The following is a 15,404-nucleotide window of genomic DNA, read 5'->3' as shown; positions in this document are numbered from 1 at the left end:
CAGAGCGAGACTCTGTCTCAAAAAAAAAAAAAAAATTGGATTATTTCATTTCTTAGAGGCATTAAAACAACTTTGGAGACTGGAGGAGAACAAAATTAGAGAAAAATTGAAACAAAAAACCAACATAGAAAATAAATCATTTCGCTTCTTAGCTGGCTTTAAGAATAAAACCGTATTATTTTCCTCCATAGCTGGATATGAAAAATTGGATTATTTCCCTTCTTAGCTTGATAAAAATTTCCATTCTTACCTAGACAAAAAATTTCCATTCTTACCTGGACAAAAAAATTTGTGTTATATATCTTCTTGGTGGGATTTTAAACAACTAGATTATTTCCTTTCTTAGGTAGATTAAAAAAAAAATTATTTTCCTTTTTAGATGGGGCCAGAGGCTCATAAATTTATTTTTTTTAAGGAGGCTGCCTCTGGGGACACCCTCCCCCTCCCCTGCCCCCCATTCCCTGCCCCAAAGCAGTCCTTTCCTCAGGGACATCCATCCCGTCTCTCAGAGGACAGGGGCAGCACCCCTCAGCTTTGATCAGCTGGGGCGAACTTGGCCCGGCCGGGACACCCGCCTGTATATATTGTATGTGTAATATTTTGTATATTCCGGGGTAGGGCCCAGTATCATACCGGAGTTTGGAAAAGCTGGCAAACGGGGATGACATCTAAAATTAAGATGACCTTTAAAAAAAAACTGGGGGGGAAGATTATTTTGTTCTAGAAAAATAAAAAGTCAGAGGCTCATAAATTTGTTTTTTTTAAGGAGGTTGCCTCAAAAAACAAAGGGGAAAAAAAAAGGGAAAAAACAAAAAAGGAGGCTGCCTCTGGGGACAAGCAAGGGCTCCATGGTGGCCTCCTCACCACCCCCCTCCGCAGAGTCCTTCCCTCAGGGGCATCCGTCCTCTCACTCAGAGGACAGCGCCAGCACCCTCTCCAGCTTTGCCCCACTGGGGTGAACTTGGCCCGGCCGGGACACCCGCCTGTATATATTGTATGTGTAATATTTTGTATATTCGGGGGTAGGGCCACCCCCTGTATCATACCAGAGTTTGGAGCTGGCAAATGGGGAATAGGCCTGAATCCAAGATAATCTTTAAAAAAAAAAAACAGGGAGGAGGTTCAAATAATTATTTGGGGCTGGGAAACTTATTTATTGATATCACAATACTACAGAGGAAGGGTGCAGGGAGGTGGTTGTGGCACCCTGGTGACGTGGCTCCTGTTTATCTTGCTTTTTATTTCTGAATAAATGGTTTTAGCTATACTGCTGGACCTGTGTGTTCCTTTTTCTGTTACTGGGTCCTGGGGTCTGTGCCACTGAGCAGGCAGCAGAGGGCAGGCTTCTAACTGTTCAGAGCCCCGGAGTGTCTGCGCATGTCCAAGGGGGTTGTTGGGGACCTGTCACCTGGGCACTGCTTGGTGAAGCCTGGGGGCCTCCAAGGGACTGCCACATTGGATATGGTGAGCAGCCCTGCTCCGATGGCCAAGAAGCTGAGGAGCCTGATCTAGGAATGGGAGGGAACACTGGGTGCCGACTTCCAGCCCAGGCATCTTCCATTCCATCCCTCCGTCCCTCTCGCCTGTGTGGGTCGGTGGCCTGCTCCTCCTGTTTCCCTCCCTCTAGGGCACCAGCCCCAGCCCCAGGTCCTCCCGCCAGGCTGAGCTCGTGGCCCTGCTCCCTAGTGGTCGGAGTGGGGTCCACAGGATGAAGATGAGCTCAGCTCCAGGTGCTTTCCAAGGAGGCCTTGGAAAGGATGTGGTCTCTTCACGCTCCTGACAGTGCCACCACGGCAGTGGCTGGGCCCTTCCCCCCACCCCAACACCCCAGTGTTTAAACCTTCACCTTCCCCTGAGCTCCAGAGAAAACACGAGCCAGCAGAGGACACGTCATTCCTGTCATCCAGAAATGGGTTTTATTCTCAGCCGAGAGACAGCAGGACTGGTAGTGCCAGACCACACGGCTGCCTGGACAGCACCCTCATGCTTCGAGGGAAGGGACGGGAGGGCTGGCTGTCCACGGGCAGGGCATGACAGGAAGCCTCACTGCATGTGGCACACTTTGAAGCGGGGATGTCGGGGGACAGCGTTCCCTTGTAGTTGGGCCACAGACTCCACAAGGACGGCACAGTGATTGATTCCCAGCACTAGAGGCGAGGCTGTGGGCCATACATATGTATATATATATATGAGTATTTATAGATATTTATAGAACAGGGCAGGAGCGATACCACAGAGGGGCACAAGTTTTCACCAACATCACGCCCGGATGTGTCAGCTCACCACTACAACAGACTAAGTCACAGATGAAGGGGGTGGCTTTGTGGCTGGGGGAGCCAATGGTAGTCACAGAACAGCCGTCCAGGCAGGCTTGGGAAGGGAGGTCTCCGAGGAAGAGAAGGGATCTGGTTAGAGTTCGAAGGGGGGCCGGGGGCTCTCAGGACGGGATGGACTTGCCTGACCCGATCGGCTGGCAGTTGGAGAGAAGCCGGGAGAGAAAATGGGAGAGACACAGCAAGGAAAGAGCTGGTAAGGCAGTGCAGCCGCCCCACCAAGCCGGAGGGAGGGGAGGGGAGGGGGAAGGTGTGTGCATGGGTGAGGTTCCAGGGAAAGAGGGGCCATACAGGAGAAGGGAGGAAGGGGAAGAAGACAGAGACGGAGACGGGGCAGCAGGTAGGTGGGCAGGCAGGCAGGTAGGTAGGTAGGCCGGCGTTTCATAGGTAGTCCAGGTAGGGGTGCACAGGGGTGCGGTGGCCTTCCCACCCCCATACACACTGGCCCCTCACACATCACTCAGGCAGTGCACTCATAGTTCCAGACACGTCCTCAGCCCCCTTGGGCTTCCCTCTTCTCTGGTCACCCTGTCTTCCAATCCACTGGCCCAGGGCCACCCCTAGCCTTGGGGAGCCCCACAAGACAGCCACCAGGCCTGATGGAGAAAGAACACTGCTTGAACCAGGAGGGCGAAGCTAACAGAGATGGCTGGAGGGAGCGCTGGAGGCCCCTCTGGGCAGTCAGAAAGCCCAGGGGCCCTCTGAAGGGACCCTGGGGGAGGCAGGGAGGGCAGGCAGCCGGATGCCAGTGGCCACAGACTTATAAGTCTAAGAGGGGAGCCTCAGCTGGTCGGGGGACTGCAGGTCGCGTAGGTGAGGCTGGGCCCTTCCTGCTGGGGAAAAGCAGAAGAGCAAGAGTCAGTGTCCGGGCAAGAGTGGAGGGTGGGTTCACTGGCGGAACTCAGGCTGCCCAGGCCAGCAGACACTGTTGTCCCCTTGGCTGAAAAGTGTTGGGGTCACCCCTAGGAGCAACAGGGCCAAGGGGTACGAGCTGGAGAGCTGGCTATGGTGCTTCAAACGGGGCCAACGACGCTATCTTCAGTCGCACGAGCGCGTGTGATACTGAGGAGGCAGGGAAAGGGGCCGTGTGTCCCTGCCTTGCCTGTGAGGTGTGGCATGGGTTGCCGGTGTGCATAGGACTCCCAAGTTTCAGAAATCCTCAAACAACCACAGCCTCCACCCCAGATCACTGCTCCATGGCCAGCCTGATTGAGGAGGCAGGACCCTGCCCACGGCTCCTGCTCTGCCAGAGCTCCCAGGCTGGGAGCTGGGTCCCTGCCCCCGCAGCACGGCTCAGACTAGGCAACCAGGGCAGCACGCCCAGGATGAAGTTCAAAGGCTTCTGGTCACCTCTGAGTCCAGCCCCACATATAACCCCCTCCAAGCTCCCGGCCCCTACACCATAAACCACGAGGTCCCTGCCCTCTCTGATGGCTCCAGAGAGCACCCATGTCTGGCTGCTTGGACATGGAGCCTGTCCCAAGAGCCCCCCCGGGCTCAGCCATGGAAGCCTTGGGCAGTGACACTGAGTCCCCTGAGTCCCGAGGCTTGCTGGGAAGGGAGGAGAGAGAGCCAGCTGGCAGGAGGGCAGAAAAAGGAAAGAGGAAGTCTGGAGCTGCAGAAGGGAGGGGCAGGGAGCCTGACTCTGAGGTCCGGGGTGCGCCCCGCAGTGTGGAGCTGGTGCAGCGGGGCAGACACACCCTTCATGCAGCAGGCGGAGAGGCGTGTACCTACCATGGCTGACGCTCCTCAGGGGTCACTGATAGTGATTCTGAAAGACAGCACGAAATCAACATGGCAGTTCACACGCACGGGTGGGGCAGGCCTGGGGGTGGGGGGACACGCACACGCACACGACCGGGCGTGCACACACATGCTGTGAGGCCCCACGGCCCTGCATGCACACACTAACACACATGCCCACAAACAACTCGCATACACCTTCCTCCCCTGCCCCTCCCAGTGCCCAGCACCCTCACTGGCTGGCGCGTGCAGCACGGATCTGGGGCATGCAGCCACTCGGCACACTGAAGCACACGCGTGGGCTGAGTCACAACACAGAAGCTCGCCCGCACACAGAGGCATTTGCACCAGCTCCCTGCGCACCCATGCCTGGCGTGCTCAGAGGACCACCCGTGCTGCTCCATGGAGACAATGCTTGCTTTCTAGGGGCCAGCTGTCATTTCTCTGCCCAAGAGCCTTCCATGGCTCCCTACTGCCTACAGCATTGAGCCCCAACAAGCCAAACTCTTCTTTGGACTTTGAAGGCTCTCCAGCCTGCCCCACTCTACCCACAGAACTCTTCCTCATTCCATCTGCACTGTTCTCTGGCCAGCAGCTTTCCTCAGTGCAGCCTACACTACTCCTCTGCCCACCTGCCCTCCTGATTCCTGCCCACCCCAGCCTTATCTCAATCACGTCCCTCACTGAAGACAGGCAGCCTTGAAGAAGCTCCCCAAGACTGCTGTCTTCCCTAAGGCAGGGCCATGATTTGCTAAATGTTTCCCGTGTGTTAGCAAGTCTTGAGTCAGAGCAGGTACCAAACCTTACAGTTCTCTTTTTCACACCTCAGCATAGACTTGGGAATGTTGAGTCTGAGTCTGAACTCACATTGGCAGTTAGCAAAGTGCTTCTACAGCAACCCTATGGCCACTATCTCCCTCGATCTCCACACCAACCCTGGGAGAAAGGCAGAATGTTATTTGGTAGAAGTGAAAGTGAAGCCCTCGGAGGGAAAATTACTTGCCTAAATGCCCTGGGTGAACCAGCATCTTTAGACTCCCAGTCCAGTGCTCTTGCCCAATACCATGCTGTCTGCCTTTACCCAGCTGCTTTGGTCATCAGATCACCATAGAGCAAGCCCCACGCCTGGTTCATTTTGGTTTACAGAGGCTAGACCCACAGCCCTACCCTCCAGCCATCTGGAAACAAACAGATGCTATTGTTCTGATGTGTTCTTCCTCAGAGATCCGTGGCCAGTGGAAACAGGGCAGAATGAGTTAGATATTGGAGTAAACTTCCTTGAAAGAGGGTCGTGGATTAAGATGGCAAAGCCAAAGGATGAAATTTTCCCTGGGAATCTCTGGGAATGGGGGCAGCCTTCACCCACGCCTGGCCCAGCCCCCATCCCCACCACGGTGGTCCAGCCCAGGTAGGGCCAGGGACAGGGGGAAGGAAAAAAAAGCCATCAGATTGCCCATGGCTCCCAGACCTTTTCCCCAGCTGCTCCCTGTCCTACCCAATGCCTGGGTGCCATTCGTACACTCTCACACCCGTGTGCACGCCCACACTCACATCACACACCCTGCTGGTCACACAGTCACAGCTTGGCCTCTTCCTGGGGGCCAGTGGCTGGACACTCCCTGGGACTGCTCAAGAGTCAGGACTGGGAAGTAGGAGCGGTTACATCAGAGCATCCCTGAGTGTAACTGAACCGAATCCACCTCCAGAGAGGATCTGGCTTCAGACCCTCGGACCTGAGGTCGGCTCCCCAGGGGCTGGGAGAGGAGTTGAGGACAGAATAGAGAATGGAGGAGATAGCGTAGGGGAAAAGAGGAGGAATGCAGTGTGTGGAGGCCAAGAGTTTAAATAAAAGCGCCATGCAAGTGCTGGAAAGAAGGGGCCAGGTGGGATGAGCCCCACAGCCCCCTCCCCAGAAATGACCACCTCCGGGACTCAGCGCTCCCTGGCGAGCAGGCTCCGCCACCCCTCGGCCACACGTCCGTGACTCTGGCACCCACGGTTAGAGTGCCCGGGATGGAGAGGGCCGGTTCTGGTGGCCAAGTCCGGTGCTCTAGAATCCAGTCCCACCTCCCTCTCAGCCTCGCCCGCCTGGCGGCCTCTTCCGCCGCATTCAGCCCCTACTCACCTGGGAACCCCGGGTGGGGCGCGGTTGGGGCGCGAGGGCACCTGGGGGGGAGGACCGAAGGGATCAGGGGAAGCCCCCGGCCTGGAGGGCACGGGAGGCGCCCCCCCCAGGGCGGACCCAGCAGGCGGAGGCCCAGGAGCAGGGCCCCGCGACCCGGGCCGGGCTGGGGGCACGGCGGGGGCTCGGCGCTGCGGCGTGGGGCTGGACGTGGGCGACCTGCAGGAGACAGGGAACCCGACACAAGGAAAGGAGAGAGATGAGCAGCTCCGCCCCAGCCCGAGGCCCCGCCCCCAGCCCGGTGCCGGCCACGCCCATGCACGCAAGCTCCTCCCCGGCGCGTCCTTAGGTGGTCGCCGGATTTTAAGCCCCGCCCCCAGCGACGCCAACTTTCCAGCCCCACCCGGCCCCGCAGCCAGCGCTTCACGGCAAGCCCCGCCCGCGAAAGCCCCACCCCTTCCTCTCTAAGCCCCGCCCCTAGCTCCAGGTGGGAGCTGCCCGGGTGACACGGGCGCGCCACTGCCCGGTCCCGGCACTCCTCCCGCGGGCCCCGGGCTGGGGGGCTTTGGGGCCGTGGGGGCCGGCCCTGGTACCTGCGTCCGGCCGGTACGCTCTGCACCTGCAGCCAGGAGTCGTCCACGGGCGGGGGCATGGGCGTGCTGACGGTGGTCGTGTTGATATCGCCGATGATGCCGAGCGCCTCTTTCAGCGCGTGGTACATGCGCAGCATCTCGTCGCGCCGCTGTGCCTGTTCGGCTGACTCCTCCATCAGTGTGTTCTGGTCCCCGCACGAGTACAGGTTGGCCAGCAGCTCCGAGAAGATGAACTCCTTTGTCTGCGGGTGGGTGAAGAGGGGAGGGGACTGAGACCTGATGCCTGTGCCACCCCCTCCGCCCTGCCTGGTCCTGCTGGGACTGTTCGCTGGCATGGGAGCATGGGGTTCGGGTTTCAGCTCTGCTCCAACACCACCTAAATTTGGAGAGCCCCCCCACTGCCCTTTTCTCAGATGGGGATACTGAGGTCCAGAGAGGGAAAAAGCCACCTATCTAAAGTGACATGGGAGGAGACTGAGGACCTATCATGCCACCAGGACACCTGTCTACTCAGCTTTTTGATCTTTGGCTTCCTCATCTGTAAAATGGGGTAATTAGACCCTTTCCAAGGACTTGCATGCTCCTCTGAACCAAAATAAGGAAGATGACAGTTTAAAATGGCCCGAGCCCTCGAGAACTGAGAGTAACATCTGTAAATGTGTGCCTGGATTAGGTGAAATATGAGTCTCCATGTGTAGGGATGGGTTGATGTTTTTCCAGGTGTTACTCGGCCCTGCCCATTCATGGAGAGATGCTGAGGTTTTCTAAACCCTAGACCCGAGTATCAGTTGTTAATTGTTTAAATATATGTTGAACACCTACTAGGTGTCAGGCACTGTATTTCTACACATTTTATATGCACTTAGTCCTCAACTCTTATTATCCATGTATTACATATAAGGAAACAGGCTGAGAGAGGGTAGTTCATTTGCTGTCACACGGAGACTTTGTGGCAAAACCAGGATTCAAACCCAGTCTACTTCACTGAGTGCCATGCTCTTTCGCTAAGCCACAGGTTATGGTGGTGCTGGGAGGTGTGTATTTCAAAGCCGGGCCAGGCTGGGCGCGGGCGCGGTGGCTCACGCCTGTAATCCTAGCACTCTGGGAGGCCGAGGCGGAAGGATCTCTCAAAGTCAGGAGTTCAAGACCAGCCTGAGCAAGAGCAAGACCCGGTCTCTACTATAAATAGAAAGAAATTATCTTGACAACTAAAAATATACATAGCTGGGCATGGTGGCGCATGCCTGCAGTCCCAGCTACTTGGGAGTCTGAGGCAGGAGGATTGCTTGAGCCCAGGAGTTTGAGGTTGCTGTGAGCTAGGCTGATGCCACGGCACTCTAGCCCGGGCAACAGAGCGAGACTCTGCCTCAAAAAAAGACAAAAAACAAAGCATGGTCTAAGGTTCTAAAAAGATGCAGATTCCTGGCCCCTCTTGGAAAACATTTTAGCATGTCTGAAATAACTTGGGTATGTGAATCTACTTTTTCAACTGTAAATTCCATGAAATCTAAATTCAGATGTAGAAATTCCAGTGAAAATTTAATGTCTGAATTGGATTTGGAAAACATGGTATAAAAAAGTATGTAAAATATCTTGTTAATATTTTTAGATTGAGTAAATGTTGAAAAGATAATATTTTGACATATTGGGTTAAATAATTTTTGGATTGATTGAAAAGATAGTATTTTGGATATACTGGATTTAAAATATGTATTAAAATTATTTTAGTTTCTTATTTTAACATGGCTGCTAGGAAATACAAAATTATAGCCTAAGCCTACGTTACATTTCATTAGACAGCTCTGGTCTGGACTATGCCTCCCTCCCCAGACCTGGTCCCATAGGGCTGGCCAGCATCTGCCCCAGGCCAACCTGGCTGCCTGCCTCCCTGGCCCCACAGGAGCACCCTGCCCCCAAGTGATAGTGCACGCACATTGTTGATCATGAGATGCATGATGGTCTTAGGCATGAGGTCCCGCACGGTTTTGTTGACAATGGCCATGTATGAGTCCACCAGGTTCCGAATGGTCTCCACCTGCCGCTCCAGCTGTGGGTCCATGGAGTGCATGAAGTTGTCTGAGCCATTCTCCTCAGTCTCGCTGGCCTGCCGTCAGGAACAGAAGGGTATCAGGGTGGCCAGGTCATCCAACAGGCTCCAGGCACCCTCAGGATCTCAGCCCCTCCAAGGGTACCTGGAACACCGCTAAGGCACAGAGAGAAGCAACTGGTGCACACACACAGACACCCAGCTCCCCACAAGCTCTAGAGGGTCTCAGTTCTCTGCCTATCCCTGAGCCTCTTAGAACCCCAGATTCCTCTCATTTAGCCTTATCTTAGCTCTGACTCCAGTGCCTAGAATTTGCCTCAGTTTTCCAATCCAAAAATTAGAAAAGGACATCTCCAAGGTCCCTTGCTTGAGGACCTGGCCAGAGCTGGTGCTGGGCTGGAGATGCCCAGCAGGAGGCAAGAGGGGGGTACACTCACTTTTTCCTTGTCCTGGGAGGCCCACGCCAGAGCCACAGAGGCCACCACACCAACGTTGCCACCGCCACCGCCGCCGCCACCGCCACCAGGGAGCACAGCCAAAGCAGACACACACACAGAGGAAAAGGGAGGGGATTGAGTGAACCTGGGACACTGCACCCCAACTCTAAGCAACTCCAGACATCGCCGCAGTGAAAGAGAAAACAGAAGGCAGTCACAAGAAACCACCATCACAGGAAGGGGATGCAGGAAATGCCATCTGTGGCAGAGAAGAGGACACCTAAAACTGCCATTGGGGAAGGATGGGAGGACCAGAAGGCATAACTATGATCCCACCCCAGGGCAGGTAGCAGGGAGGATTCCTGCTGTTTCTGAGCCAAATAAGGGCTCAGAACACGGCATGACATGGCATCACTGAGGATGGTGCCCTGGGGCCGCCTTCCATCCCCTCCCTGCCCTGCATCTCACCCCAACACGCTCTGGGTACACGCCAGCCCTCAGGAAGGAGGCCTTCCAGCTGTCCACCTCCTCCTGCGTCTCGCAGGCCAGCTCCAGCTGCCGATAATCCTTGTAGACGTTCCTGCAAGACAGGGCAGGCAGTGAGGGGAGGTGGGGCAGAGTCCCACCCTCCTTGGGGGTTAAGGTCATGCAAGGACTTGACTTTGGTGTCATCATGCCTGGGGTCCAGTCCTGGCTTTCTCATTTCCCAGCTGTGTGACTCCTGGGCAAGACCCTTCTCCCTTCAGCCTTCCCTCATTTGGAAGATGGGTGAATAATCATTCCTGCCTCTTGGGGGCATTGTGAGGATTCAGTGAGGTGAGCAGTAAAATGCTGAGAAAGGGACTGAACTCTCAATAAAAGGGACACCCATAAAACAGTGTAGCCCCGAGCTTGGGTCCCACCCTCCCATCAGCTCCCTCCTTTGCTCTCTGAGGTCTCTCCCGATGGCAGCTGTGTTGAACCCCCATCTCTGAGCAGGAGACAGCCCACTAGGATCAGCCTTGGTTTGAGAGGTGAGAGGCTTGATACTGCCACTGGCCGCACAGGACACTGAGCAACAGAAGAGGACCAGGTCTGACTAGGGCTCTTCTTTGTCCCCAGTGCCTGGCAGAGTGTCTCATGCAGAGCAGGTACTAAACAAGTGACTAAGGGAAGGAAGGAAGGAAGCAGGGGGGAGGGGAGAGGGAGGGAAGGGCGGAGACTGTGACATGTCTAGCACACAGTAGGAACTCAAAACATTTTATCTGTCAAATGATGGCTTGCTGTGGGCTTGGGGCAGGTCCCTCTGCTCCCTGGATCTGTGTGCCCAGTTTCTACTCAGTGGGGGCGGTCTGGGGCTAGCAGGGTCAGGGCAGGCGGGCACCTCTGCTCTGTGTTAAAGAGGGCAAAGATATGTTTGCTCGACATGAAGCCCTTCTCCACATCCCGCAGCTTGAGGTTGTCCACAGACAGCATATATTTCTTCTCTTTCTCCTGTGGGTGGAGAAGGGAAAGATGGGTGAGGTTGGCACTGTTCTCTGTCACACCTCATTCCCTAAGAGTGCTCTATGCTATGTGGACCCCCAGAGTGGCCTGGGGCTTCTGGGCACCAGCCCCCTCCCCCTGCACAGGTGCTGCCAGGTAAGAGCCCTAGGTGTGCAGGGCACCGCTGGCCCCCAATAGCATTCAAGCCAGTCCTGCCACCTATGCATCTGTGCTAGAGCCCGAGGGGCTGGCGAAGGCTTACTGTGGCTCCCACACCCCTCCCCAAGCAAGTCCTGGACACAAGCCAGGCTGGCCCCAGGCAGGGACTGCGCACTCAGGCCCCTCTCGCCCCCAGCCTGGCCGCCTCTGACTTCATTTCCTGACTGCAGAGACCAGAAAGGGGGGGCCATCAGCCCCAGCAGCTTCAAAGGGCCAGCTCAGCCCACTCCCCCCGGCCACCCATGTGTTAGCAATCAGGCACACAGCACAAGCCTGGAGATGGTATGTCTGTGTGTGTGACATGTGTGTGGTTATGTGTGCCAACACATGCACACCCCAAGTACATATGCTATCACCATTGTGTTTGTGTGTTCATGTGCCTGTACTGCATGGATGTATGTGTGTACACGTGTGTCTGGGGAGGTGCCCAACCCAACCACGTGTCAGTGTGAGCGTGTTCACATACCAATGTGGATGTGTGCACACTTTGTAGATGTGTGTGGCAATTGTGAACGCCTACAAGTTTGCATGGACATGCCTGTGGGACTTGGATTGTGGGTGCACATACTTACTTACCTGCATATAGTTTGTGCAAGGGGCTACATATGTTTGGTTTATCGAGAGTTGTCTAGGAGGAGTCGTGTGTATCTGTGTATAGTCATGTGGGATGCTAGGTGCATGTGCACACGTGTGTATGCTTGGTGTGGGCTGACATGTGTCCATAGGCTGCTGTGTCCCAGGGAAGGGGTTCTGGGATTTGGGTAGGAGGTACCCTAGGATGGAGCTCCAGGAGCAGGGAGGGGTTTCTGCCTCATGGCACACTTGCCTACCCAGTATCACAGGACCCATGCCAGAGCAGGGTCTGTGTGGGTCCCAGGGACTTAGGGGGCTGGGGCATGAGCCTCGTCTAGGATCTCAGGTGGGGGGCTGGGCTTAGGGGGGCCTTGCTCCCTGGTCCTAGCGTCATCCTGCCCACCCCTCTCCGCCCCCCACACCCGCCTGGCCCATGCAGCCACATAAAGCCCTCTTTATGCCAGGCGGGTGGCCGGGAGCCCCAGAGGGCGGCTGGGGGAGGAGAGGAGGAAGTTGCACACATGGCCAGGGAACATCTGGAACCGTTCAAGGGAGGCCCCGCCGCCACCCGCCCTGTGCTCTGGGGTTGGACACTAGGTAGGAGCGGCCTCCTCCCCCTCTTTCCTGCTGGCCAGCCCCCTCCCCAGGCCCCTCCTTCCCGGCCCCAGCTCCCGCTCACCCCTGCCACGTCAAAGGAGGCAGAAGGGGAGTTGGGAGCAGAGAGGGGACCACGGGCGGCTGGGCTGGGGCTGGGGGGACGCTGGGGCTGAGGGATCCTCGGATCTCCAGGGGATGGGGCCGAAGCTCCTACCGGATGGACAGACACTGCTGCCTGGATGGACCAGAGGACACCTCCACTCCGTCTACCCAGTGTTTAGACTATCTGTTCAGGACTCCCAAATTGTACAGTAGTCTGCACATTGGTTAGGCTGGGCTGGGTTAGACCCTCAGTGCCGCCGCTGAAGAGCTGGATGGACCCCCGCCCGCCATTCCAGAACCGGAGCCTGGAGCTGGGGCAGGGAGCTTGGGGGGCACAGGGCGGGCTGGGAGGAGGCGCAGAGGGATGGGGTACTCCCCTGCTGTGCGATTGGTGGGGGGTAGTGGTGATGAGGGGAGGGTGGCAGAGAAAGACTGAGAAGATGGGGGGCCAGCCTGGATTGGGGATGTCGGCAGCCGCCTGTCTGCCCAGAGCACCTCCCTCACCCCCAAAATCCAAGGGCTGGTGGCTGGGTGGAGGAGGGGAACAGACCACTCTACCCTCAGCCTGAACCACCTCTATGTCCCCAGCAGTCCTAGTGCAAAAATCCACTCACACTCAACACACACGTACCTCGACACACACCCCAGAACTCAGACACACACATTAGCACACTCACACTTTAAATATCATATCCATGCCCCAAACACACACACACACACCACAAGTGCATGCACACACACCCAGGCACATGTACCCTGGCAATGGGACACTCCTCCCCCCCATCCTTACATCCCCATCCATACACACATTCTCAGTATCCCACATTCTCACCCTCCCTCCTCACACCCCTCCACACCTACACTTAACACCCCAAGCACAGGCACACACACCCACAGTCACACCTCAAGCACACACACTCTGCCCCCAAACACAAATGCAGACCCGCATATTCTAAACACACCTCCACCTAGATGTTTATACCCCAAACACACTCTCCTACAAAACACCCACACACAAGATCCACAAGCCACACACACGTACACACCCCACCTCGCAGCACCCACCGCCCACAACCCACTCCCACCTCCCCACATATATTACTCAGAGCCGGTTTTCACACACAACTAAACTCAAATGTACACAAGAGTTCAAAAAAGACCCACATGCTTAGGTACGAGGACAGGGTCCCCTCTCAGCTACACTCCCCTCTCCCTCCAGGTCACCCAGCCCCCTGGCCCTATGTAAGGAGCCTCAACATAGGGGGGCCAGACCCCATGGGGGTGTCAAGGGAGCCTGCCAGGGTGACAGAGCAGGAAGCAAACCCCCCTGTACCCCACGCTACCTCACACTCCTTCCCTTCCCGGGGCCCCCACGCTCAGGGAGAGGCCAGGGTTGGGGTAATGAGGTCCAGATGGCCTGGCGCCCCCGCCAGTGACGACAGAGGGCCCTGCCCAAGGTGGGGAGATGGGGTCCCTGCCCGGGACACACTTGAGGGAGACAGGGACCTAGGAGAGGGCTTGGAGACCAAATCACAGCCCCCCTGACCCAGAGCCCCGCTCCCCTGTGGAGAGTGCCCTGGCCTCCAACAGCCCCTCAGGAAGAAGTGGGTCCTTTCCCCCACTCCTTGGCCAGCTGGAGTTCATTACCACAAGCCCACCCCCAGCCCTCCCCATTCTCTCTGGTCACCTCTGGAATCCAGATGTGGAAGCCAAATAGACTCATTCTTAAAGGAGACCAGCAACAGGGGAAGGAGGTGGCAGGGGGCTTCTGTGTGTCCTAGTGGGTGGGGAGGGGTTTCGTGTGGTGGCTCTGCAGGGCACCATCACTCCTGGCCCCTAGGCCTGGAGGTACTCTGGGTGTTTCCCTCGGCCTGCAGGGCTTTAGAGGACTGGGGCGCAGGGGTTAACCGGGTGTCTGGCAGCTGGACTCGTGTGTGTCATGGGCCTGTGGGGGCCACAGAGGAGGCGGCACGCCCTGGAGCGGGAAAACAGGAAGGCCGCTGGGCCGCAGGGTCAGGGAGGGGCACCTAGGGCCCCTGCCCACCCTCTCCAGGGTGCTCAGCCCCAAGCTCCCCAGCCGTGCCAAGCCACCTTCTCCTTCCAAACTGGGCGAGGGGGCACCTCCCCCCAGAGCCCCCAGCATCGCTCGCCTCTGATCCTTGCATCCCATCTCCACCCATGGGCCTTTAATGGGATTTTTTAAAGCCCCTTTTGCATGGTGTGGTCCACTCCAAGCCCATGATAGGGTCTGAGGCTGACTCAGGCCACCAGCCCAGACCCATGACGACCAGTGGCCCTTTGCTTACCTCGTCATCCTTGTACCAGGACAGATTCTCAGCGGTCAGCACAAACCAGTACTCCTTGGAGCCCCCCTTCATGATGCCGATGTTGTTGATGGTCAGCCAGCCCTTCCGGATGACCTGGAGCGGGAGGGGCAGGGGCTCAGTGGGCAGGGGCGCAGCTTCCCAAGGGGAGGATGGGGTAGGCAAAGAGAGGCATTCAAAAGCCCACCCCTACTCCAACGCTCGGAGGCGTGGCTGGTTGGGGACGGTGGGGGCCAGACCTGCCCTGGTTTGAACCACAAGTGGACAGAGTGGAAGACAGAGTAAGGCAGAGGTCTGCTCAGGATAAAGAGGCTTCTGATAGTCAGAGCTGTCCCAGTAAGGAACCCACGGCCTTGGTAGGGGATGAGCTCCCCATTGCTGAAAGGGGGCAAGCAGACTTTATGTGGCTGATTGCAGGAGGCAACTCCAAATGTCTTTTAAGCTTAAGGTCTAATCTATTCTAAGACTTATGTCTGACCTTGGGGACTTTTCACACGCTGCCTCTGCCTAGAAAGGCTTTTCCTTCCTTTGTGCCTGGCAAATTCCTACTCACCCTTTGGGTGTTGGCTCAGAATTCCCATTCTTAGACAGGCTCTCTCTGGCCTCCAACAGAAATCAAGATCCCTGTAATAATCTTTAATCACTCCCTTAAGTCATCTTCTGTAACAATGACTATGATTTTAAATTAACTTGTGTGTGTGTGTGTGAGAGAGAGAGAGAGAGAGATTATCTGTTGATGCAGCCTCCTCTGCTAAATTATGGCCTCTCTTGGTCACCAGTATGTCCCAGCTCTTTGCAGAGTGTTTGGCAGACAGCAAGTGATCAGTAAATATTTGTGGCCTGGATAAAT

General features: G+C 56.3%; 1 protein-coding gene across 8 annotated transcripts in view; it reads right to left on the bottom strand.

Moving 5' to 3' along the window:
• Positions 1-1,899: 1,899 nt before the first annotated feature.
• DNM1 (dynamin 1) overlaps positions 1,900-15,404 on the bottom strand; it is a 43,320-nt gene continuing 29,815 nt past the window's right edge. For 2 of the 8 annotated variants that reach the window (XM_069476847.1, XM_069476848.1), the window contains exons 15-23: positions 14,537-14,650; positions 10,639-10,748; positions 9,744-9,855; positions 9,276-9,287; positions 8,725-8,895; positions 6,792-7,033; positions 6,202-6,417; positions 4,068-4,104; positions 1,900-2,470 (exon numbers count right to left, since the gene is read on the bottom strand). In XM_069476847.1, coding sequence (XP_069332948.1) covers positions 4,083-4,104; positions 6,202-6,417; positions 6,792-7,033; positions 8,725-8,895; positions 9,276-9,287; positions 9,744-9,855; positions 10,639-10,748; positions 14,537-14,650 — 999 coding nt within the window. In that variant the 3' untranslated portion in view covers positions 1,900-2,470; positions 4,068-4,082. Of the gene's footprint in view, positions 2,471-3,093; positions 3,167-4,067; positions 4,105-4,691; positions 4,701-5,702; positions 5,705-6,201; positions 6,418-6,791; positions 7,034-8,724; positions 8,896-9,275; positions 9,288-9,743; positions 9,856-10,638; positions 10,749-14,536; positions 14,651-15,404 lie in introns of those variants that run through there. The other 6 variants (XM_069476842.1, XM_069476844.1, XM_069476849.1 and 3 more) reach the window with 5 other exon arrangements.

This window comes from Eulemur rufifrons, chromosome 7 (genome assembly GCF_041146395.1).
Source record: "Eulemur rufifrons isolate Redbay chromosome 7, OSU_ERuf_1, whole genome shotgun sequence".
NCBI classification, from domain to species: domain Eukaryota; kingdom Metazoa; phylum Chordata; class Mammalia; order Primates; family Lemuridae; genus Eulemur; species Eulemur rufifrons.
This window is presented reverse-complemented; position numbering and strand designations above follow the sequence as displayed.